Source organism: Melospiza georgiana, chromosome 23 (genome assembly GCF_028018845.1).
Source record: "Melospiza georgiana isolate bMelGeo1 chromosome 23, bMelGeo1.pri, whole genome shotgun sequence".
NCBI lineage: Eukaryota > Metazoa > Chordata > Aves > Passeriformes > Passerellidae > Melospiza > Melospiza georgiana.
In genome coordinates this window covers 9,255,339-9,279,841 of record NC_080452.1, presented here as the reverse complement: position 1 = coordinate 9,279,841, position 24,503 = coordinate 9,255,339, and the positions used below count along the sequence as shown (strand labels likewise).

At 43.5% G+C, this 24,503-nt stretch overlaps 1 protein-coding gene across 2 annotated transcripts; it reads right to left on the bottom strand.

The window, feature by feature from the left end:
* Window positions 1-85: 85 nt before the first annotated feature.
* Window positions 86-21,400, bottom strand: MAPK14 (mitogen-activated protein kinase 14). 2 transcript variants are annotated; one of them, XM_058039967.1, is made up of 12 exons: window positions 21,053-21,400; window positions 14,354-14,483; window positions 13,890-13,948; window positions 13,410-13,521; window positions 12,874-12,903; window positions 12,408-12,455; window positions 11,878-11,992; window positions 11,366-11,437; window positions 5,918-5,997; window positions 3,234-3,312; window positions 2,781-2,954; window positions 86-2,480 (listed from the first exon to the last, which is right to left on the bottom strand). In XM_058039967.1, the coding sequence occupies exons 1-12, from the start codon at window positions 21,166-21,168 to the stop codon at window positions 2,413-2,415; spliced, it is 1,083 nt and encodes a 360-aa protein (XP_057895950.1). In that variant the 5' UTR covers window positions 21,169-21,400; the 3' UTR covers window positions 86-2,412. The 2 variants fall into 2 exon arrangements, with proteins under 2 accessions (XP_057895950.1, XP_057895948.1); XM_058039965.1 differs by lacking the exon at window positions 5,918-5,997 and adding an exon at window positions 3,826-3,905 and having other exon boundaries at window positions 21,053-21,398.
* Window positions 21,401-24,503: the final 3,103 nt, after the last annotated feature.

Genomic DNA, 24,503 nt, shown 5'->3' with positions numbered 1-24,503 from the left:
TCCCCCACAGCACAGCAGAGAAATTCACACCATGCTAAAAACTCAACACTTCAGTGCAAGAGGTTTCCAAGTACCAGCAGTGCAGTAAATCTGAAAAATAGATTTTATTTTTAACCAGTGGTATTGTGACATCTTATCTGGCATAACCAATTACAGCAAAATCCATGGATAGAAACAAAATAGCAGATCTCTGCTTTTGGGTGCAGCGTGGTGCCCAGGCAGCTGAGCACAGCACGGCACTGGCAGCAGGGAGTTTGTGCCCCAGGGGCTCCCTCAGGACAGACTCCAATGAACCATTCCCACTCACGCACACAGACACACCCACACGCACAACACCGAGAGGTTTTAAAAATCTTTAGCAATATTTCCGCATGAAATCACACTGTAGCATCTACACAGAAAATGGCTGATAAAAATAATCTTGCTGTAGGTTTACATAGTATATCTACATTTGTATTTGAATACCCAGACTGCTGGCCCAGCAGAAAAGGGAGGCTTTTTGTCTTGATTTTGTTGGGCTGTGGAGAGTTTTATCCTAGAGCACAACAGAGCTGCTCTCTTCATCTCAGCCCAGACCTTTATTGAACTTTTGGCCTAAAGAGATCGCTGGGAAGTAGCCTAGGAAGAATCAATGGCTTTGTCATCCACGTCCCATCCCTTTGTGCTGCCTCTTCAAACATGGGGCAAAAACACTACAAAAACACTCTCTGCCCCACAGGTAACAAGAATACAAAATACTGCAAAAGCCTTTCTCCTCACATACATGGGTACATTGCCCACACAGGATGCCTGCAACAAATTAAATTCTAAAAATGTTTCCTCCAGAAGCCCTAAAATTGGGCTCCTGAGTTCCCCAGCTACAGATGGAGCACACGAACATGCTGAGAAACCTCCCTCCTGCCAGTCTCTAACTCTGGGCACTTCACTCATGCAGAGTCCTGGAAAATACAAAATTTTTGAACCATGTTTGTATTCAAACATACTCCCTTCTCATGTTTCCTTGGGCAGAGATCAACCTGCTAAGAAATAGCCAAGAAGCTCTTACGTGAGAGGATAAAAAACTTCTAGTAAATGTTAGTTTTATGTATATAAATATTTGTATTTATAGATATAGACAGTGAAAGGGTGATTGTGTGTTTATGCATGCTTATTTCTTTGCTTTGGGTTCCAATACTTCTAAAAAAATCTTTTCAGGAAATAACTTAAGTTCTGGCACAAGATACTATAGTCATTTCTTTAAAGAATGCTTTTTACATTTGATCTCACAAGAAACCTTTCCACCCAAGCTCTTCTCCTCTGCAGAGAGAAGGTCAGAACAAAGAAAAAGGTGCATGTTGCTCTGGTGTTGGACATGACATCCTTCCCTCATTGAAGCCTCTAGGATGGCAGCTATTTCACAAGGAGCTGCAGCACAGCAGGAAGGGTGCTGTGATTTTATGGCACTGCCTGAGGTACTCAGCAAACATTTCACTGATGACTGAACTGCCCCCAGTGCCATCCCCAAAAAGTAAGGACAAAAATCAAGCAGCTCTACATGCACATACAGCTACAACATGCAAAAACACACCACCTTGTAGGGAACAGAATACACAAACGTGTGGCTAGCAAGGATCTTCCCCAACCTCTGGCTCCTGGAGATAATGCTGAAAAGCCTCAGAACAAGAGGAGGAGGAAAGTGAAAAACACAGGAATACCCAATCCAGGGGTTGAAGCTGTTGCCTCAAAATTACTTCCCAATTACATTGAGTTCATGCCTCGCTACCTGGGAGCCTTCACCCTCAAGAACAGTGGGTCAGATTTCCACCCCAGACTTCCTTTCCCCCTCTCTCCCCCTTTATTTAAGGCACAAACATATTTACAGTTTCAAACAACATCTTTTCATGTTCCAAGAATCAGACACCAGAAGGCCTCTACACTCTGCTGCACCAGGAAGATCTGGATGTAAATCACACACCTGGCATTGAACAAGGACATCCCTCAACCCCACCTTCAGTCCTGAAGAAAACAGAGGACTCTGTAAGCCTATAAACCAACTTTCATTCTTTTTGAGGTTACTCAGTTGTAGGAGAATTGATAAATGGCAATGATTGCAACCAAACTGTCACTGTCACCTTGCTCACCTCGGCCCAGCAGTGCAGGCTGGTGGTGCACTGTTACTCTGGAAGAACTAAGTGCAGTCAGAACAGGTCTCCAGAGGCTTGCCCCAGGCTGTACACAGAATACAAGAGCATGCAGCATGTTTACATAGACTCAGCTTCCTTCCCTCCCCCCTCCCTCCCCAGTTCAACACACACAAAACCCCTCCACTAAGGAGAATATTGTTGTGATGAGGCACTTGAACGATAATTGGAGAGTCCCTATGAAAAGGCCTTCCCTTCACAGTGAGTGGGACGAACAGAAGAGAGCAGTTTCTCAGGACTCCATCTCCTCTTGGTCGAGCGGGGGTGGCACAAAGCTGATTACTTCATCATAAGTCAGGCCTGGGGGGAGAAGTGGGACAGAAACTCAGCAGCAGGACTGTGATAGCACTACCAGTCACACCTTCATGCAAGAAAACCTGCAACAATCTCAAGTGTTCTAACAGCATTTTACACAAAAAGTGTTGTTTAATTAAGACAAAGAATAAAAGAATGGTCACACCACTCTCAGAGACCAACATACACAATAAAAGATACTTCCAGAGCATTGAGGAGATGCAAGTTTGAAAACAAGGATATGTCAGGATATTCCGTGATTCTACAACCACAATAGAAGCTGTCCCTCCCCTGCCCCAGACTCACTTTTCCATTCTTCAATCTCAAGCTCTCTGCTTTCAAAGGACTGGTCATAGGGGTCTGCCACGGGCTCATCGTCGGGGTCGTGGTACTGGGCGAAGTAGGCGTGGGCCAGCGCCTCGGCGGCCGTGATGCGCTTGTCCGTGTCCAGGACCAGCATCTTCTCCAGCAAGTCCACGGCTGCAAGAGCACCAGACACAGAGCATCTCTCACATCAGCTGTGGGACTCTGCTCTGAAATGTAAAGCTTCTAAAGGCCCAACATGGATGAGGAATCTGTACTTTCTCAGGACCCACCATCATCCAGCATTTTGTTCCTCTTACGCCCTTGGCCCACACATCCTTCATAAACACAACCCTGCTCTGCACTACTCCTGCAGCCAGAGCAAAGCTTTGGGAAGCTCCAAAGGACGGGACATGCTAGCTTCAGTTTCAGGAAAATTCAATAAACAGGTCTTACCCAGGGGATTGGCACCAATAAAGACATTTTCAAAGTTCATTTTCGGCATGTAAGACAAAGACTGGATGTAGTTTCTTGCCTGTGGAAAGAAATGCTCCGTTGAACTATCAGACAATATCCAGCCAGCAAAATCAAGTACTTTTCAACTATCCTGAAGCACTGGTTATTATGGTCTGTCTCCTTGCTTACTCTACACCTATAAGCACATCAGCATTACCTGTCCCAACTAAGGCACTCAAGACAGTAGAGGAAGAGCTGACATAACTTGTGGCAAAGTAAGATTGGAAAGCAGAGAGGCGCAGGAGGAGCTGAGCCCCTGTGTCCCAGCAAGGCTGGGTGCAGCCTGCTGAGCTCTGCTGAGCTGCACAGCACACAATGCAAAACCAGCTCACAGCCAGGCTCTCCCAGTCTCACACGTCTGCAGCTGAGCACACACTGCCCAAATCTCACATCTTCCTTTAGTACCAAAGTCTTGCAGAAGAGCAGTAGTTAATTGCCCACCCCATGCCACATGCAAGCCTTTCATTCACATAAGTGGAGAACACAGAGTGCAGCCCTGCCCTGCACTCCCCCTTCCTCTCTCAGATCTCACCTCGTGGCTGGGCATCCTGTTAATGAGATAGGCAGGGGGCGTTCCCGTCAGACGCATGATCTGCTGAAGCTGGTTAATATCTTAAATGCCTCGTCAAGGGCTTTGTTAAAAACAGTGCAAAAACCATTTCAAACAGAAAACAGTCGCATACAAAAGCATCTCTTCTGCAAACCACAAGGCAAAAGCCATACAGGCAGGGACCACTGATTTTTTAGCTACCTGTGAGATGTTCAGCAATTTCACAAGTGAGCACTTAAAGCAATGGAGAATCACTGCTCAGCTGGTAACTGCCAGTACAGAAAGTATTTCTGTCCAAGGGAAGGAGCATCACACTCCAACAAGGCTGTGTTCACATTTCCAGAAGTTTTAAGCCATCAGAGTAGACATTTCCTTTGGCTGAGGCTACTCCACAAAATTTTTCCTGAGTTGTGCAGCTATACACAGCTTCAGGAAAATGAACAAAAATGAAAACAGAAACAAAAACTCTACCCTCTGCACTGGTTACCAGCTCTTTTTTCCTCTTGCTGCATAGAAAGTGCTTAAGTTTCTTGTGGTGCAAAGTGAAACTGGCTCACAACTGACACCTTCTGAACAGCTGAGTGCCCTTTGATGTGGGCTGGGTGACAGAAGGCATTAAATGCAAAATTAGCAAAACATTAGCATTGCATAGAACAGAGTTAGCAGGTATCAGTGAACAGGGAAAGTGAGAGTCAGTAAAGTAATGCAGCAGAAAACCAGAATTTGTTATAGTGACACACACAAAACCATCAAACACTAGAGTTTTGCTTTCTCCATACAATGGATAAAGAGTAGAAACAGTATTTACTGCCCTTTTTTTTTTAAACAGACTTGCTTCAAACCAGGATAAGAACAATTATTATTTTTATTCTGCAATAATGTTTAAAAAAAGACCCACTTCAACTTACACATGCAAATTAATCTTCTGCTTAATTTAGTCAACCTTCCATCTTATGTCTCTTGCTAATCCCTGTACTTCAAACACCAGAGTAGCCCTAAGGTCAGTTCACAGGGCAACCAAATCAATCTGGGTTATTCAGCTCTAATCTCTCCAAAGCTGGAACATCCCAGGTGTTTTACTTTAGTTTTTACTTTTTACTTTGGTGGGATGTTCAGCAAGTTGCCCAACTGATCCCAATTTGCAGTGCACATCCCTCCAGCAGGTGTTATTCCAGGCTAATCTCGCACTTGTATTTACAGTCACTGTTACAGGAACATTAAGCTGCAGCACTACATAATCTTCTCACCACTTTCCACAGCTCTCATCCCCTGCTGCAGCTCACAAACTGCAGTGGCCTCAGTGCTCACTGTGCATTCACCTGCTCCTCCCTGGCTCTGATTTATTCACTCCTCCTTCAGGAACAGGTACAATTAAAGGCCATTTCACACTGGGTTTGCACAATTCACAATTTGAGATTCCTACAGCACAGCAAGTGCTGCAAATGGAGGTGACCCTCCCAGAGTGACTGCAGGAAGCCTTTTTGGTGCTCCCTTGGTAAAAGGGCCCCATACAGCAAAACCCACAAAGCACAAGAGCAGGCTCTGCTGTGGGCCCTGCAACAGCTGCTACAGAAAGGCACCTAAAAGGCATTTTCTGCTACAAAAACAAAGAAATGGCAGCAGTGTTTCGGAAATTAATCACACTACAGAAGGGACTGTGTGTATTTAGAGGATAACACACCTGCTCCTATTTAGAAAGATCCCTGGGTATGCAATCTGGAGAAATAATAACTGAGACAAGCCTCAAGATCTTAGCTGTGAAAAATACTTCCCCAGTAACACCTGATGGTACAACAGATCACAAAGCATAAACCCACAAACTGAGAGAAAAGTCACGAAGCAGTAAAATGAGAATATGGAAGGATGAAATCATACCACAGGCAGAGGTAAGAGGAATAAAGATCAGATACACAAAGCAAAAGAACTTAAAGCCATCCAAGAGCAAAGGATTACAAAGGAAGAAAAATAACAGAAAATAAATCCCAACACATTCTACAGATAAGACTACAGGAGAACAACACACAAACTCGGGACTTCTGAAAGGGCAGATATTACAATCAAAGTGTAAACTCACAGACTCTGAGGAGATTTTCTTCAAAAGCTCAGGCCCTGGGGTTCCAACGAGTCTCAAAATGAGCTTCAACTGATCAATATCTAATGATGGACCATAAAGGAAAATGCTGGGAGAAATCAAAATGAAAAGCGCAACACATCACCCTATTAACGCTGCAAATTAATTCTTGCCAAGGCCTTGACTGAAAAGCTATTTTAGACAAACCATATTCATTCCTCTTGTTACAACTGAATGTAACTGAGCTCTCTTGTATCAGACTGATTGAACATCTTGTCTGCAGATACCCCACATGCATGGAATGGGGCACTGCATCCTGAACTATTTTGGAGCAGAAATCTTTAGCCCCAGTGGCAAAGGCTGAACTTCCATGCTCCCTTCACCCCCTCAGGCCCCACACCAAGCTGCAGGTCACAGGATTAGCTCGCATTAGTAACAGCTGAAGTAAAGCAGAAGGCTGCAAAGGGTAGGCACTCATATTAAGAGGAAAGTCAAGGCTTTTTGTGAACGCCTTCCAAGCTCACTCAGCCACTTCTAAAGCTCAGGAGGTCAGGAAATGATTGGGCCCTGCAGCATCACCTCACCATGGGCACCCCCTGCCCACAGCCAGGGCAGCTGAGCTGCTGCAGCTGGCACAGGGTCCTGCCTGGCACCTCCTGGCACCACCAGGGCAGATCAAGCACCTGAACATCCCTCCTGCCCTCCAGACCTGCTGCAGCAGCAGAGCAGGGCTCAGGTTTAACACAGGTCTGTGCAGAGCTCTCAGGAGGGAGCACTGCAGATGGAAAGAATGTTTTACCAGGACCAGAGCTGCCAGCCTGAGCTGTCCCCTTTAACAAGGCCAAGGGGACAAAACACAATTGAGGGGGGGAATTCCATCCAAGACACTGTTCCATGTCTAAATCTCAAGACACTAAGAAGACACAAAGGATCCTTTTTAAAACCATCAATGCATAATCTCCCTTCTCCCCTGAATTATCCTCCACAGGGATTTCAGACTGCCCATAACGTTTATATTTGCCTTTAAAATTATACCAAAGTAGTTACACAAATTTTTTTTAGACAATCTTGTGTTCTGGGATCAATGCCTTCCTGATGGCTGGAGATACAGCTGCAGTTCCTTCTTAGAGTATTTTTTAATTTGAGTACTGCAAGAACTTCAAAAACTGTCACCTGTTTAAAAAACCCTAGAAAACAACACAGTTCCTGTAATATTGACAAACTCTGTATGAAGGGAATCACCAATGCTTTGCTAAAACCACCATCTTTTGAGGTAAACTTTAGTCTAAAGTTTTATCTATCAAAATAATTAAGAGCTCTGGAATCATCACTTTGTCAGAAGAGCTGAATTAATTTTCCATTTGTAAAGTTACTTGGCAAACTTCTGGCTACTCAAAACACTCAAAATCTAAGAGTAAACCCAATATCTAGTTGGATTTAGCACAACTGAATTGCAAACTCTGAAGAGTCGATGCTTAAAATGAGATCAGAATCTGCTGTAGGAGAATCCGCAAAGGGCACTCTACTAACCACAACTGGCTCATTTAAATGAGATTTTCTTCAGAGCTATTTAAAACAGTCCTTGCTTCTTGCACTTATTGTGCAAGCAGCAGTTGAAGTGCAAATTTCAGAGTGCTAACATGCCACAGCTCATTTTAAATATTTAATTTATTTAAAGGCATTTAAAAGCCTGTGCCAACAGGTGTGCAGCTGGTGTGCCAACACTATTGCTGCCCTGTTTGCTAGTGGAAGATACTTCTGAGATAAATAAGGAAAAACAGACTGTGGAACTGGCCCGGCCAAAACCCAACCCTGCTTCTGGTTTTAGGCCTGCCATCTCTAACCTGCTCAACTGCAGCATTCCTTAACTACAGGGCCCAGCACCTCCCAGAGAAATGAGCCACAAGCAATAAAGACAGGAAAGAGATTTAATAAATACAAAGCAGGAGAAAAACAGCAGCACATGTGCATGGGGAAGGAAAGCACAGCATGCAAACCCCAAGGGCCATCTTCAAGGTACTCCGAAGGACTGAGGAGGGATTCTAAAATTCAGAAAATAACCTGCTATCACCACCAGCAGCAAATCTCACAAGATTGTAATGGTTTATCCAGGCAAAGCAAAGTTCCAAGTTGTTTTAGCTGCCATCACAAGCAAGAACAAGGTGTATCAGAAGAATATGTAATTTCAGACTGGTTAGTTATCATGGAAGTTTCAGAATACTGAATAAAAACAGTAAAAAAAACCAAACAACACTCTCCAGAGTTTAAGGGAACACAAAACATACAAAAATGCTAAACTAGTACAAGAAAAGCTAGATATTCTTATTTTTACTTTGTATTATTTTGTGCGAGTCAAATATTCAAACAAAGTTAACTTTGCTGCTTATTTGTATGAATCATTCACATTCAGAGCTGTAAAACTTTAATATTTGTGTTTAACAGAAACTGATCTTGGCATCAGACAAATAAAACAATACCAACAAGAAAGCCTCAGCTAAGCCTCCCATGCACAGAAAATGTTGAGCTGGAAGGGACCCACAAGGATCAGAGTCCAATGCCTGAGGACTCTGATTTTCATCACCTCACTTTTTGGTCTCTGAATCCTTTCCCACAATCCTGATCCCCTTCTCCAGCTCCTGGCAGAGATTTCACCAGTATTAGAAATCCATCTTTCATCCAATGCTTCCACCCATAGATTACAATAGGAATAATTCAATTACCTTCCATTCAGTTGTAAATTAGAAGTAGTTCAGAAATCCTGCAGAGCTAAGCCCAAATTAACCACAGGGTTTTCCTAAGAGTATCTCAATTCTTGCTTTAAGTCAATGACAGCTGTGGTTAGAATTTCTACAGATTCAGAGGTTTAAACTCAACATTCATTTTTCAGAGGCACAATCATCACAGACAGCACTGAAGATCCTCATTTCAGAGTCCCAGTTTTTTACTTACCTGACTAAATGAGCTCACAGCTTACCTGCACTGAAGGGGTGCATCCCCAGGCTGTACACAGAAATAAGTGAGGGACTGTAAATAACATCCCAGCATTTCTGCCAAATCCTTGCTGAAAAGGACCAACACTTCAACAAGAGAACCATCTGAACAGGGGGTGATCATCCTGAGGAGCCATTACATATTCTGTCATTCTAATTTTGGAAATGCAAGGCTCACACTTGAGAAAATTTACATCTTGAGACTAAAAAGCAAGAACTACTTCAAATGTTCAGTTGTCAAACAGGAGCAATTTCCAGCAACACAAAGTCCCATTGCCTCCAACTGCACAGGGAATTTTCTAGAGCTGGATATGGATATGTCACATCCTTGGCTACTGGACACAAGGCAAACATACCTTGAATTATTCATGTTAATATTAACTCCAAAGTCAGGAAGTCAGCAATTGTACAGTGACACCACAGGAGGAACAAGAGCCTCTGCAAATCTGTGGGTACAATAAAATCAAGGGCCCAGAACTACCCAACAGGATCTAAACCTGGAAAACCCCTTCAACTCTCTGCTAAAGTAATGCACATATAAAGATTTCAAAGAGCCTTCCAAGACAGGAAGAAACCAGAACTGACTTATCTTAATGGTGCTTGCTGTCTTGAGATGCCAGCAAACCTGGAGTGGGAGCTGCCAGCCAGGGTCCTTTCCAATCCTTGGGTAAGAGTTCCATGCACAAACAGGATTCAGAACCAACCCTGCTCCCCTTTTAGTTTTAAACAGAAGCACTGGAAGAATTACACTACTACAGAGTCTAAGATAGGAAAGGATTGGGTCTGTTCCTTAAATCTAAGCAACTCAAAACAGAAAGAGCATTTAATTAAAAAGCATTACTGCCATTTGCAAACGAAATTGAGCATTTAAAGTAAATCATCACAAGCATCTGCTGGGAGACATAAATGAATGAAGTACCTTATTATGATAAAGCAAATAAATTAGCTCCTAGAAGTAAACTTCATTTTGCATTGCAGATATCAGTGGCTCTAATTTACAGCTAAGAACAGAGTTGGATAAAAAACTTCTCAGACTTGGAAGAATCACCATTTTGTTCAATTCATAAAAACCACAAAATAAATCAAAACCATGAAGCATTTCTTACACATTGCAAATCCTATTACAAATATTTTAGTTGCAAGCATCAAGTTCTTTAAAATCTGAAGTGTCACTGTTGCTAGGGTTAAATAATGGCAACAGCTTAAAGGCTTTTGCTTTGTTTGAATGAACAATTCTTGGTATCTCAGTTTTTCTTAAAAGAAATGAAAAAAAATCTGTCCAAACCAACCTACACATGCTGAATCAACAGATAAAAATACACCAGCTTTGTTTAATTCAGCTTCTGCATTTGACAAGAGAAAAATACAGCAGAGATGACTACACAGCACAGTACAACAAATTCAGAGAGAAATTATGAGATGGAGTCAAGCAGAAAAAGAGGAGAGGATAAAGTTAAAGCACATTGAAAAGAGGTGACACTGTGAAAGCTGGAATGAAAGCTTCTCCTCAGGAGGGAGTTTTGGAACCCAGATGTTTTCTGAAGGTAAATAAACAGCAGGCAGCAATTCCAACACCAGCTTCCTTTTCATCAAGTGCTTACATACTTAAATTCACTGACACAAATACTAACAAATTAACAAAAGTTATTAAAATGAACAGACTGTGGTTGAAATAACAAACTTTGGTAAAAGGTGGGCAATGTTATTTTCTCTGGCAAATGAAAGCTCAATCTCTAGGCAATGAAAAATCTTGCCAGTAGTAAATCTCACCCCAATCTTGTGTGGCTGAGCAAAAATTTTAAGTGCAACAATTTGCATTAAGTCTCACTTCCAATTTCCTGGGGAAAATATGAGCAAATCTCATAAAGTTGTCTTAAATTTGCCAAAGTGTCCTACCCAGTCCAGTCTGATGAGGCAAAAAAAAATATTTTGGAAAGATCTTATTCAAGGTTGAATTTTCACATCAGTACAAGCACACTGTGAAAGGAGGTTCACAGTCAGGCATGGAAATGGAACCTAAACATTGCAGAGCAATTTTAATGAGAACCTTGGCACTAAAGAATTTGCATCCACTGCTCTCACAGCCAGGATACCTCCAGGAGAAAAGAAGAGAGGCCAGAAGGGAATCACATTTGCAAGAAACCTGAAGCATGACAGGATTCTTGGCAGACATCCATGCAAGTATTAGCTAGAAACTCAACTAATCAATTTAAATAAACTTAAAGGAAAGTAACAGAAACAAAGAGTATATAAATCTAATGATGACAATAGACAATAAAGAGGAACAGATGTGCAGCAAAATCAAGAACTCACCTCTTTGTACTGTGAGTAAAAGAAGCCATTAATTTAAAAACAAACAAACAGAAGTCCATAATTAAACCCAGAACTTATTTTCTTGTCAACTATGTGAAAATGAAGATCTAATTTCAATTTCAAAAAAGAAATTACTTCTAAAGGATACGGTCTGTGCCAGGGAATAATGTTCTTCCAGTCAACAGCTCAGCCATAATGCATCCCACTGACCAAATATCAACTGAACAAAATAAAACAGAAAACAAAACATGATGCATAAAAATACAGCCTGAGCAGAACCATCCCATCCAACCAGAGCAAACAACTCTGTCCTGAAACAGTCCCATGGCAGTTTTGTCATTTCTTCACACTACAGCTCCAGACACATCCTAGTCACTTATTTTAAAAACCACTCTGCTAGGAGAAGCAAGGATAAGTGCTGACAGTATTTTGCTGATTGCACTTTCAAAGGTTCAAATTCCTGGTGAATGCTATCACAATGATTCTTCGCTTCCATCTGACAGAAAGTGGTTCCAATACCAACTCCAAAACATAATTACCAGGAGTGCCAACTTATGCAATCAAAGGGAGATGCACGTGCAAGGACAACCCCTTTTATTCCCCCCTCACAATTCATAAACTTGACAAATCAGAGGATTCCTGTGCTGCTGAAGGCATTACCTGTCTGGTTGTAGTGCATCCAGTTGAGCATGATCTCAGGGGCCCTATACCACCGGGTGGCCACGTACCCGGTCATCTCATCGTCCGTGTGCCGCGCCAGCCCGAAATCCAGGATCTGCAAACACAAAGCAACGCTGCAGGGCAACAAACACCCAGCACAAACACCAGGCAAGCACTGGCTGGGGACAGGACAGGTGGGAGAGCTGCAAAAACACGTTATGAAACCAAATTTCACAACCTGGGACAAGACACTAGGCTAGAACAGCGTAGGATCGACAATCAGAATTACAGCTGGGTATCTCGTCTCCAAAACAAGGAAACACAAACTAAAGCTGTTAACTCTGCACTTGCATGATGATTCACTGAAAACACAGGAGCAGATACAAAAACCACATCCTCACAACTCTACAGCTGGGAAGCACATTATTACTTTCCTATCAAAGTACTTTCAAAAGGAATTGTTTTGACACTTAAGTTGCAAGGGACATTCACATGGCACTCAAACAAATCAGATTTTTAAATTACATTACCTTTAGCTCACAGTCTTCATTAACAGCTAGGTTACTGGGTTTTAAATCCTAAAAAATTAAACATCAGCATTAACAGTGGAGTATGTGTTGTTTCACGAGTCTGAAGCAGGTAAAATTGTAAACAGAGATAAAAATGCAGATTCTAACTGAGGGCAAATACTTTGGATAAATTATTTTATCAGAGTGAGAAATCTCTTCTGTGGTTCTCAGAGGCATCACATATAACCAAATATGCATAAAGGCAAAACTGGTGCTGCATATCTGTATCTAAGAGAAAAGCTAATTCACAAAGGAAAATTATGGATCTTGACAACCACTTCCCCTGTTCAAACTTTTTACTACTTAACCAAAAAAATTTTCTGAGAATTTTCTCTGGTTTCTCTTGGTGCTATATTGTAAAAGTTCATGCTTCATTTTTTAAAGACATCGTTTCACTACAGGAAACAATCTTAGAATGAATACTCACCCTGTGTATTATGTCAGCTGAATGGATGTACTGTAAAATAAGATGAGACAAAATTTATGTAACAGTCCAAGCAGCCACCTCCTCATCTCTTCCCTGGAAAATACTGCCCTAGCCCAGCCCACACAATTCAGATACTCCAGTCTGTCAGTCTGTCTGTGTGTCTGTGGGTTTCACCAGGTGGGTGTCCCAGTTTGCCTCTCCTTAGGAACACCCAGGAGTGCTGCCACACAAGTGCAACAAGACAAGTAAACAAAACTGAAGAAATGGAAAATTCATTGCCAGAGCAGAGGGCATCACAGTTCATAATTTTCTAGATTCTGCCCATAGGAACACATAAAAATGACAGTAAACCTTACTGATGCAGAGCTCCAGAGAGGCAGAAGTGAAACAACAATAATTAAACGTTATTCTGCAATATTTTAGGGAAGTTACAGAAGCCCTATGCACACATCTGAATTGCTGAGGGTGTAACATTCACCAGGAACTTCCACCCCCATGGTAAGCTGTCCCCATGCAGGGAACACAGGGACACTCACCTTCAGGCCCCGGAGGATCTGGTAAATGAGGAACTGCACGTGGTCATCAGTGAGCTTCTGGCATTTCACAATGTTGTTCAGGTCTGCTCCCATGAGATGTGTCACCAAGTACCTGTGAACAAAAGCAAACACGTGGACTGTGAAGCAATCTCTTGAATAGGATTAGGATAAAAATTCCCCATAAATCTCCAGTAGCAGAGCTGACTGTCCCAAAGCACGTTGCTCAATGGAACATAGATCGTGACACTTTAAATAATGTAGCAAATTAGTTCAGTGATTCCAACTGCACTGGGCAGTAAACCACAGCAGGTGAACAATTCTGACAAGTCCAACAGCTTAGGATATACTGTGACTTTGTGCTGGAATTCAGGATTATTTGTGAGTGATGGCAGACAAATTAAAGAGACAAATATTTCTGTCATAACCTGGGAAAGGAGATACAAAAGACATTTTATTGCAATCTTCAGAGAAGTTACCTACACATCATTGAATTCTTCTAGTGATTTGGCAGGGGTGAACACATCCAACAAGCCAATCACCTGAAAAGAAAACAGTGAAGAGAAAAGCTGTGAGATATATTTATAGCAGTTACTAAGATCCTTTGTGGCACTGAAGTATTTATTCCAGTAGATGTTTCATTTCCATCTGTTCAGTGTTGTGCTTCATGCAAGCTAACAAAGCCTCCTGGAACTGGCAAACCTGATGCAGACACACGTGAGAGCTCTGCAGCTCCATTTACTCCCTCACACCATCATGAACCAGATACTCCAATACCTTGGACTGCATGAGGAAAAAACCACATGCAGCAAGGAAAGAGCGATGCTGCAGGCTGCTCAGTGCAGCTGGGGCTGTGCCTTGGACTGCATGAGGAAAAAGCCACATGCAGCAAGGAAAAAGCAATGCTGCAGGCTGCTCAGTGCAGCTGGGGCTGTGCCTGCACTCACATTTTCGTGTTTCATGTGCTTGAGCAGCCGCAGCTCCCGGTAGGTTCTCTTGGCGTGGATGATGGACTGGAAGGGCCGCGAGAGCTTCTTCACCGCCACCCGCAGTCCTGTCTTGGTGTCAAAGGCAGAGCTGCAACACAGAGCAGAGCAGGAAAATCATCAAATTAACTCTGTGGGAATGCCTTCAAATCCACACTGATTCTAGACACCGAGTTACAGGCAACACCATTTCTGCAATGAAAGTGATTCCCAGGTATCCTGGTCCATAACCTGCACACCACCCAAAATCTGCACAATTTCACACAACTGTTGGTTTCCGCAGAAAATGTTTAAAAGATGAGTCTTGTCCACACAGTAAAGGGAAATCTTGTAGAAAGAAAGAGAAATGTTTATGACTGCTGCCCGAAGTGCTCTTAAACATAATCATGCACTAAAACTCTGGAGAGAAGAGCACTTGTAAATACTACCACTATTCCTAAACATACTTTCAAACATGACACTTGATCACAAAATGCTATGCTCAAAATACTATTTTCATGGATTAAATTCACACAAAAATCCAGGACTTTGCCTAATAAAATCAGTTATTATTAAATTTCTTTGGTAAATCTCATCCAATCACCAAGTTCTGTTATACAGAAGTGCCTGGGAATGAATGATAAGTAGCTGTACATGACCACAACGTGTCCCTTTAGCAGAAACCTTGCACATACAAGTAGTATTTTTTCTTAAGAGCCCATGAGGACTTATTTAATCCTAGTCAGTAACTATATACATATATATATATACATACATATATAGAGAGGGTACAGTAAAATTATATTTTAAGTAATTTCTTATCCAATTATAAATCTCTGGTCTGTTAAAAAGGAAGGAGGAAGAGAAAGAGAGGATATGAAATCAACACTTCACTCAAGGCAATGAATGTGGGGAAAGTATGGAATGGAAAGAGTCATACAAGGACAATACTGGTTGATTTTCCTGTTGTATTTATGCTTCAGGTGAACTCCTGGTTCCATTTAAAAGTGAGTATGCACTAGTTCTTGGTAAACATCAAGCAGAAAGGAATGCTACATATTTATAAAGTATTAAATATAAAGCTTAACTAACAAAGCTCAAAACCAATCACAAGAGCAGGCCTAGAATAAACCCACAATTGCATATGCAAACCACAACGCCCACCCCACCAAAGGAGCTATGTGAAATAAAGGCAGCTGTCATTTGCTTTTAAAGCAGCCACCAAGAATTAACCTGCAAAAAGACTCCTCATCTCAAATTTGCCCAGGTTGCAAGGAATGTGGTAAGTGAAATAGAAAACAGAAGAGCAGCAGTGACCCTTCCCCCAGGCCCTGGCAGCAATGGAAAATCCCTCAGTGCACAGTGGAAGAAGAGCATTTCCCTTTCTATAAAGGGCATGCACAGAGTGGAAAGACCTCTCTGGAAAGCACAGGGAGGACACCAGGTCACAGCAGCAGCAACCTGCCAGAGCTGAGTTACTCAAGCTTCTCACACTGCCTCAAAAAACACCCCTGAGCAACTACTTCCAATGCAAGTTATCCTCTACATCTCAGCCAGGCACACAAAAGAAGCCATCCAGCATTCATTTTTAATGTTGATTTCAAATTCTCAAGTTTTCACACATCACTATGAAAAAAAAAAACATCAATGTTTAAGCAGCAACACTTCATGAAATTGAGAATTCAATTTTTTTCAGCCTCGGGTAAAAATCACCATCTTGCAATACACAAACATCTCTAGATTGGCCTGAAAATACATGCCAGCATTTTACTGATACATAAGGTGTTTTCTAGGACTTAGAGCAAAAATAAGAGTAACCATCATCATTCAGCACATGCTGTTGTAAATTAGTCATGGATTTCACCAGTTTCCAAACATTTCAGGTACAAAATGTAGCAAATACCAGCAACTCTTTCATCTGCAAAGAAGGTGATCCTCTGCATCTCAAAGCTCCACAGACAAATTTCTCTTTTGGTTTCCAAGATTTTGAGATTTCAGAGCCACCAGACACAAAATAAGCTATATTAGGATTCAGATGAAATTGAATTTCACTTTTTGTTATTAAATGACATTTTTTGGGGTCATATCAAGTCACTGTGCTGTTGTAGCAGCTGTACAACCAGCAGTACTGGTTAAACAGCACAATGCACAAGCTCAGGAAAGAAAATTCTGTGTAATTGAACATTCACAATCTAGACTTGAAGTCAGAACACAAAGTCTGGACATATTTGAGGCCTAAAATCATGCTGAGTAATTTTCTGCCGGTACAGATAACTGGCTCATGGTGCCTGCAGAGTACAGAACAGCTGTCAGCTGGAGAACACGGTAAAGAACACTGAGCTGCCTTTCATCACAGACTTTAAACAGCTGCATTACATTGATCACACTGCAGCTAAAGAAGCCCAATTAGGAAAAAATGACATGATCCACAGTTTTAAATCCCTTTTAAAACAAGATCAGCACAAATTTAGAATTTATCACACTTTTTTTAACCTCTTACATAGCACTGAGCTATGGCAAATGAACTGCATCCACCTCACCCCAAGTGAGCTAAAATTACAATTCTGATCTAACCTGAATTGAATCCAGAACACAGGAGGTAGAAGAAAACAATTACTTTAGAGAACCAAGCAACAAGGTTAGTTATGAGCACAATTTATTTAAATATTAAATAACCAGAACGTTAATTTCTGTGCAAAGGCTATTTTGCTAAATAGAAGCTGCTCATTGCTAGTGCCTCTGCAAATACCCAGGCTAAGTGAATCTCCTTAGAGCTGGAGTTAATTTATTCACTCCTAATCAGACAGAAAAACACAGTTAGCACCTGACAGTTTATTATTGACTACAGTCGCTTCTGTACCTGCACTTCAGTCACCACCCTCCCAACACACTATCAAAGTTGCAAATACCATTCTCCTGTGCTAGAATTGCTTCTGCTTCTAGGAAAGCTGCAATAAAAACATCCCTGTAGGACACATGCTCTCAATAATTTCCCTTCACATCCCAAGTTCCCCCACAGTCCAATCTCCTTGCCAGCCCTGTCAGAGCTCTGCTCACAGCTTTTCTGTGCCTGCCCTTCTCCCACTCAGCTCCCCTCTCCCCACACATCTTCTGCCAACCCTTCCTGCGTGGCTGCTTCATCCCACTCACTTTCACAGCTCTGCTCCTACCACTCCTCACAGATCTACCACACCTTGCAGGAGGAGCAGGCACCTGTCCCTCCAAGCACACACAGGATTTGGAGGCTTGCACGCTTTGATAAAGGATTAGAAAAAAAATCCACAGAGGAACTGTGGATTAATAACACAAATGTGCTATTTAGGGTTATTTCATTTCCTCTAGACCCTAATGTCCTAAAATTTCTTAGATCTATAATGTTTCTCTAAATTCTCAGTAGCCAAGAAATTCAGACTCAGTGTCAGTACAACTGTGGGTTGAAATGGGAAGAAATCACAGGTTTTGGAGGGCTGTATCACTTGACAGTCTATTTTTAAAAAGCTAAAAAAAATTCTTATGCAAGATTTTGAGGAAGAGTACGTCTTGGCCATTCAATCCTTTCCAAATTAATTAAGGCAATAGAGATAGCTTGCAAAGCAACTAAACCAAGCCCTTTATTTTACAAAAGCATCAATACAACAAAGAACAGCTGCAACAATATAACAATTAGTAAACTAAGATTTACCGAATGTGCTTCACAGCCTTTTAGAAATTGATGGGAAATTGGTGAAAACACCATTCTGCTTAGCTCAGAGCTGCCTGAACTGATGCCAGGAGTCGAGACTTCCCTCCAGCACAGGCAAGAAATGAAGCAATCCTCCAAGTGAAGTGAGTCACCAATCAATCCCATCCCTGCTCAGCAGCTTCCCACTGCAACATGTTGGATTGTCTGGGCCCCTCTCCTTACATGAAATATTACAAAATGGATATGTCAGGAGCCCTTTTTCAATGCAGGCCTGGTTACAAAAGCAAGCAAGAGACGGTGTTGTATAAATACACTAAATGTTGCAAGAATGAATGAAAGAGCATTTCATACAGCAGATGCCACGGCAATTGTTATGTGACTTAGGAAGAATCAATCTGAGGATGTGTGTAGATTTTTCTCAAAGTTTTGGAACTGAATCTCTATTTGTATCCCCAACATTTGCAGTTTTTAAAAAATGGATCCTGAAAAACACCTGAGCTGGCCATTTGAACCTCATTCTTCCAGCACTGCACCCTTCAGAAAACTCTGCAATATTTGCTCTCATTTCAGGCAGGGGCTCAGGCTGCCTGCAGAAATGCCTCTCCCTCCATCCCTGACTCCCAAAGTCAAGTTTGTGCATTAGGGAGCTCCAAACCATGCTCACAGCACATTCAGAGCAGCCTCCAACAGCTCCCCAGTCTGAGTGACTCATTGGCACCTTAATGCTTTCTTTTTTATTCATTTTCCTCTCCACCTTCTGGAGATTCCTCATTTTCAAATGCCTCATTTTGACAACTTAAACAACAGAGCATTTGATTACATTTGAATGCAATAATGCAGTGAACAAACTATATTTACCATTTTAATGATTGTTAAAACACCACTATGTACTATCCCAACAGGGATGCACCAAATTCCAAATGAAACTTTTTACTGGAGAGAAAAAAAAATCTCCAAAGGGACAGAGCAGAACAAGTCCTTGCAGGAATACCATAAATAATATGCATCACCACTTGCAGCTTAATAAGTGTCCATAAATATGCAAACGTTTTTGTTGTTTTCTTGAATTTTTCAATTCTGACATACTTTCCATATCACAACATCTTTTCTGAAAACTATTTTTAGAAGAACATACAGGAAGCCATTAACATGGACTGTAAAAAGACTCTGCCACATGTCTGAAATTGCTTCCAATACAAAACTGTTTCACTTGGTCTGAACAAAGTTGCACAATCTTTGAAAGTTTTGACACAGCAAAACAGGAAATTCATGATGCAAACTCTTTAGTTACTGGCTGAAAACAAACTTTGCAATATTACATGTACAGTGGAGATTGTAGGGAGGGGAAGAGAAAATGGGAGTGGGGTGTATGATGTAGGATCAACCTTAAAATACAAAGGGCACAGCACGAAGCAAATTAATTTCCCATTGCATTTCAGGAGTTGCATAACTCTGTGACACTTACAGGGGTATTTATCAGCTGTGTTAACAAGGTCCTTCTTTCACCAAAAGAAACCTGTCTATTCCCTTCCAATCAAAATCATTCTATAATTATGCTTTAAAAAAAAAAAAAAAAAAAAAAAAAACAACAACCAAACCAAAAACACACCTCAGCAAGCATACTGGTTATTCTTGCTACAAAATTGACCAGCCTGGTTTACTTTTATGAAATGCAAGCCTCTGCACACTGCAATCACAGCATTTAAAAAAAATGCAAGTTATTTCAGCTCAGCTTACCAACAATTTTATAACATGTTAAGAACAGCTGAGCATTTCATTAAAACTGTAGCACGTGCAAAGGAACTTATTTTCTTTACTAGCAAAATGCGGCATGTGTCCCTCCTTATAATAAAATTGATACCCATAGTGTAAATTTGCACACTACATTAATAAAAACATATGCATGCCTGCTCGAACACAACAGCAAAGCAGCTTTGTAATTATGCACCCATAGTTCAAAATTCTGCTCACACTTTGACAGAACCAAAGAACACAGAATAAAACCCAGAATGCTCATGTGGAAGATGTTTCTTAATCAAAGGAGGCAGTAATCTGTGAACATTTAACTAAATTACTGCTAAAGTCTAGAGTCAAACCGATTCAAATACCACCTAGTCTTTAAGCTTAAGCAAAGTATGCAGCTCCATTTATGTTTAATGATCCACCGCAGCTCAGCAGAGAAGCTACAAATTAAGGACGCATTGTATCTCACACATGCAGCCTGGTTTGTTCCCATTGGGTAAGCATTAAAAAATAAACTCTTCCAGCTCCCTGTATTTCTGCAGGTCTCACAGCAGGACTTTACTCTCCCAGGGAGCACATTCTGCAGTATGTGTATTGCAGTAATTCCATAGCAATAAAACGAGTCCTCCTGTGTTCTTCTATTACTGCCAAGAAAATACTGGTGCTTGTAAATGCACTATAACAAACCAATACAAAACCAGCCCTCCCAGCCTTCTCTCTATTTCTCGCCTATCAATAAATTCCGGATGAAAACACAATTGCCTCAAATATAATCTATCCTTCAGGTGCAGAAAGAAACTGGGACAAGAGCTGCCAAGCCCTCAGCTCTGCAAAGCCAGCTATGGGGGGGCTCCATCCCTCTGCACTCCCCACCTACTAACTGCAAGAAACCTCGCTGAAATCTGTCCATATGAGCTCATTCGGGGCGGGACGGGGGGGCCGGCAACGACACATTATTATCTTCCCCTGCAAAAATGTTTCAGAGCCACCTGCCATGTGGTGCAATGCCCGACGCATTCCAAAGACCAGACTGCGGCTTCCCGGCAGCACCGCGCGGAAAGCCGGGCAGGAAAAATGTCTCTTGCAGGAGGCTGGTGGCGAGCTGGGGCACAGGAATCCACAGGGGACAGGAGCTCCCGGGGGACAGTGGAGCGCCGCTCGCCGCGGTGCCCACCCTGGGTCCCTGCAGGGCACCGGGCGGGGCAGCGACCTAAGGCGACCTCCCCCGCACTGCCCCGTCCCCTCCCTGCACTCACCAGACGGAGCCGTAGGCCCCGGAGCCGACCGGGGAGAGGTTCTGGTAGCGCTCGGGCACCTCCCACACCGTCTTGTTCAGCTCCTGCCGGTAGAACTTGGGCCGCTCCTGAGACATCTCGGTTGCGGAGCCCGCCCCGCCTGGCCCGGCGGGAGGGGGAGGCTCTGCCTGCGGCTGCAACAGCACCGCCGCCGCCACTACCTCCTTCTCCTCCTGCAGCGGCAGCAGCGACTTCTTCCTTCCTTCCTTCCTTCTTTCGCTCCCTCCCCCGAGCGCTCCCGGGCGGGGGCAGCCCCGCAGCAGCGACGCCCCCGCAGCCGCCGCCGGCCCTACACGCCCCGCCCCGCGCCGCCGCTGCCCCCCTCCCACAGGCACGGGGGGCGAGGCCGAGCGCGGCCGTGTCACCGCCTTCCCCCGCCGCTCTCCCTCCCCGGGCTGTGCCACGAGGGGCGGGATGGCTCCGTAAGGCGCGGCCGGCGGTCGTGCGGCCAGCGGCGAGCGAGGCGGGGGCGCCGGCGTGCGGGGCGGGGACGCGCTCCCGCCGCAGGTGGGACGGCGCAGGCGACACCGCAGCCGCCGCCTCCGCCGCTCACGCCCCGCCCCGAGCGGCACAGCCCGGGCGGCTCAGCCGGGCTCCGACCCCGGACACCCTGCACAGACCAGGCAGCCGCGGGCACCGGCCCCGCCGTCCCCGCACAGCCCGGGCTCCTCGGGGCTCCTCGGGGCCGCGCTCGCGAGAGCTCCGGGCCCTGGGCACAGATGCCCCAATATGGAGCTCGCGCGGCCGCGTCTCGCGAGAGCGGCGCGGAGGGCGGCGGGGCCGGGCCGCGTCCCGCCTTCCCCACAGCGAGCGCTTCGCTTCTCCTTGAGCCGTTCTGAAAGTAAAAAGGAAAGGAAAATAGATAAGAAATCTTAGCTAGGGCAGCACAGGGTGAGTAGCGGCGTGCCAGGGTGTATCTCAGCCCTAGTGCGCTTGAAGCCTTGCAAGCTGTGTGATTGTTCCTATAAAGTTCCCGAAGATGTTTTGACACATCTCTGTGGTTTGGAGTGGCTGGGGCATGTGTACAAGGCAGTAAATATAATGCTGGAGTCCCTGCTATGGTATTAGAAGAAACAGGTCTCAGTGATTGTGGGTTTGTTTCTCTGTTTTCGTTTTGTTTGACTGTGAATATCGCAGTTTTCTTTCTGAATCTCTCTTTGGATCTAGTCTGGACTCTCAATGGTTATGGCTTTTTCTGCTCTGCTAAGTCCTCCTGTGAAAGTAAACACAGAATCTCTTATTCATCATTTATCTGGGCTTCGTTTCAGTGTATACTGAAACTTAAACTATTGTTTTGAGACCGTGACAGGGCTTGAGACTCAAGACTGAGCCACTGGGTGAGGTTCTCCAAGGTGTGGTGAGCTAATCCATCAGCCTGCTGCTGCCAGAAGGGACAGGACCACACAGGGAAAGGGAGGCAGGGGAGCCAGCCTTCTCCTTCTGCATAACCTGCTCTTTCATCACCTGAAGCCTAAAACTGTGGGTCTTGTCCAACTGACACTGCTGTAAAGGAATTTTCTGGTGATAAATCAGGCAAGCAGCTTTGAGTTGCTGTTGTGTTTTATAGTTCTCAGTAACCATGAAGACTTGTCAACAGGGTTACTTTCTGTAATAGTGAGATTCTTTATGTTGTGCAAAACCCTTCTGTTTCACCACTGTCTTATTATATCTTAAAAAATATAAGCAGCAAATTGGATGAAATTCTGGAGTCAGAGAAACGAAATCACTTGATGCTAAGAATTGAATTGTGTATATTTATGACGTGTGATGTAGAGTTAAGAGTCTGTCCACCCGAAATTAACTGATGCAATAAAATAAGTTTTGCCCAGAATTCAAAGGGAGAATTTTGCTAATATTATTGGAAACTTTATCATTGCATGTTTAATAAGAAAATCTCTTTCATTTCTTCCTCCAGCTCTTTGTTTTAAGAAAAATGTCTGCCTTGCTTCCTCATGATTTTTTCCCCTGTTCATTTGCACTTCCCTGTTTCATGTGTTTTCTCTGTTCTCCATTTTATATCCACTTGGCAGCAGAGCCACCCTTGACAGTGAAATTATGGGGAGGGACACAGCTCTGTAATGTTAATGTGAGTCCCCACAGTCACTGCTCACAGTTCAGGGATGCCAGAAGCCTCACTTAGGAAGGAGCACTGGGTGGTGAGGTTAGTCAGAGTTTAGCTACTGGAAATTCTGATTCAAACACATACATGGGAAATAAATCATGTAGGTCAAGTCCTGGTTTAACCCACTCACTAAATAACTTAATACAGGAAACACTTCTCTGGTTTTGGACAGGTGGGGTAGCTTTGTTTATTTTTGCTTCTCAGATGCAGTGTTTATATGGTTTTCTTCTAGGTCAGAAGGAATCAAAATACCATCCCCTCTTTTTGTGCAGCGTTAATTAGGTCAAGTAATTGATGTACCCAGTGCTCTGGGCTTCTCCAGCACAGGCTATCATGTGAACAGCACACAGAGTATTTGTGATTCATCCGGGAGGAATGCAAGGGCACAGAGGTGCCTGCCTGGGACTGATGCTGTGTGCCAGCTCTGGGATCACACCTGTGCAGGTGCCTGCAGGGAGAGCAAGCAGGGCAATGCAAACCCTGGCAATGCAAACCCTGGCAATGCAAACCCTGGCAGTGCAGCAGGGACCCACAGCAGCACCGGGGTCTCACCTCCAGCAGTCCCTGTGAGCCCAGCTCCTCGAGAGCTGCAATTTGGGGTGTCCTTTGCTCCCTTTGCCACCGTGCTCACGTGGTGTCACCTCGTTTAGGAACTGCATTTGACCACCTTGACAGTCTGGCCACCCTTGGCCAAGTTCAGGTATGAACTTGGCTTTTCAAGAAGACTATGCAGAGGAAACTGAATCCTGGAACTTCTTGGACTGAAAGACAGGAAAAACTGAAGGCCCAAATGGTATTGAGCAATTCTCCAACCACGTATGCTTCCCTGCATTGTTCTGGACAGTGGCCTCACGCCAAGCTTCTCTCAGCTCTGTTTAAAACGAGTAATGTAAAACCCATGAAAAGCACAGCCCTCATTTCCAGATTCTGTCGGCTCTCCTATGGACGCCTTGATTTTAGATGAAATGGATTCCTAGCTATTGGCACTGTGAAAGGTCTCCACTGAAAAGTTAAGAGATTTTTTTTTTTCATCTTGTTCAGCAAAGCTCCAAATCTTCCCTTCCTCCCACAATGACTGCAGAGTTTAGCACCAGGGGACAAATCAGACATCAGAATGTCAGCAGCATAGTCAAGGGTGTTCATGCTGCAAAACAAATATCTGCTGAGAGGAATCCCAGTAAACCCTGACCTTTTTCCCCATACAGGTGTGTGGTGCCATACCATTGTTCCCACATATGGACACAAGGCTTCTGTGTTCAGTCAAGCACAAATCCCTGGACATGGGCTGTG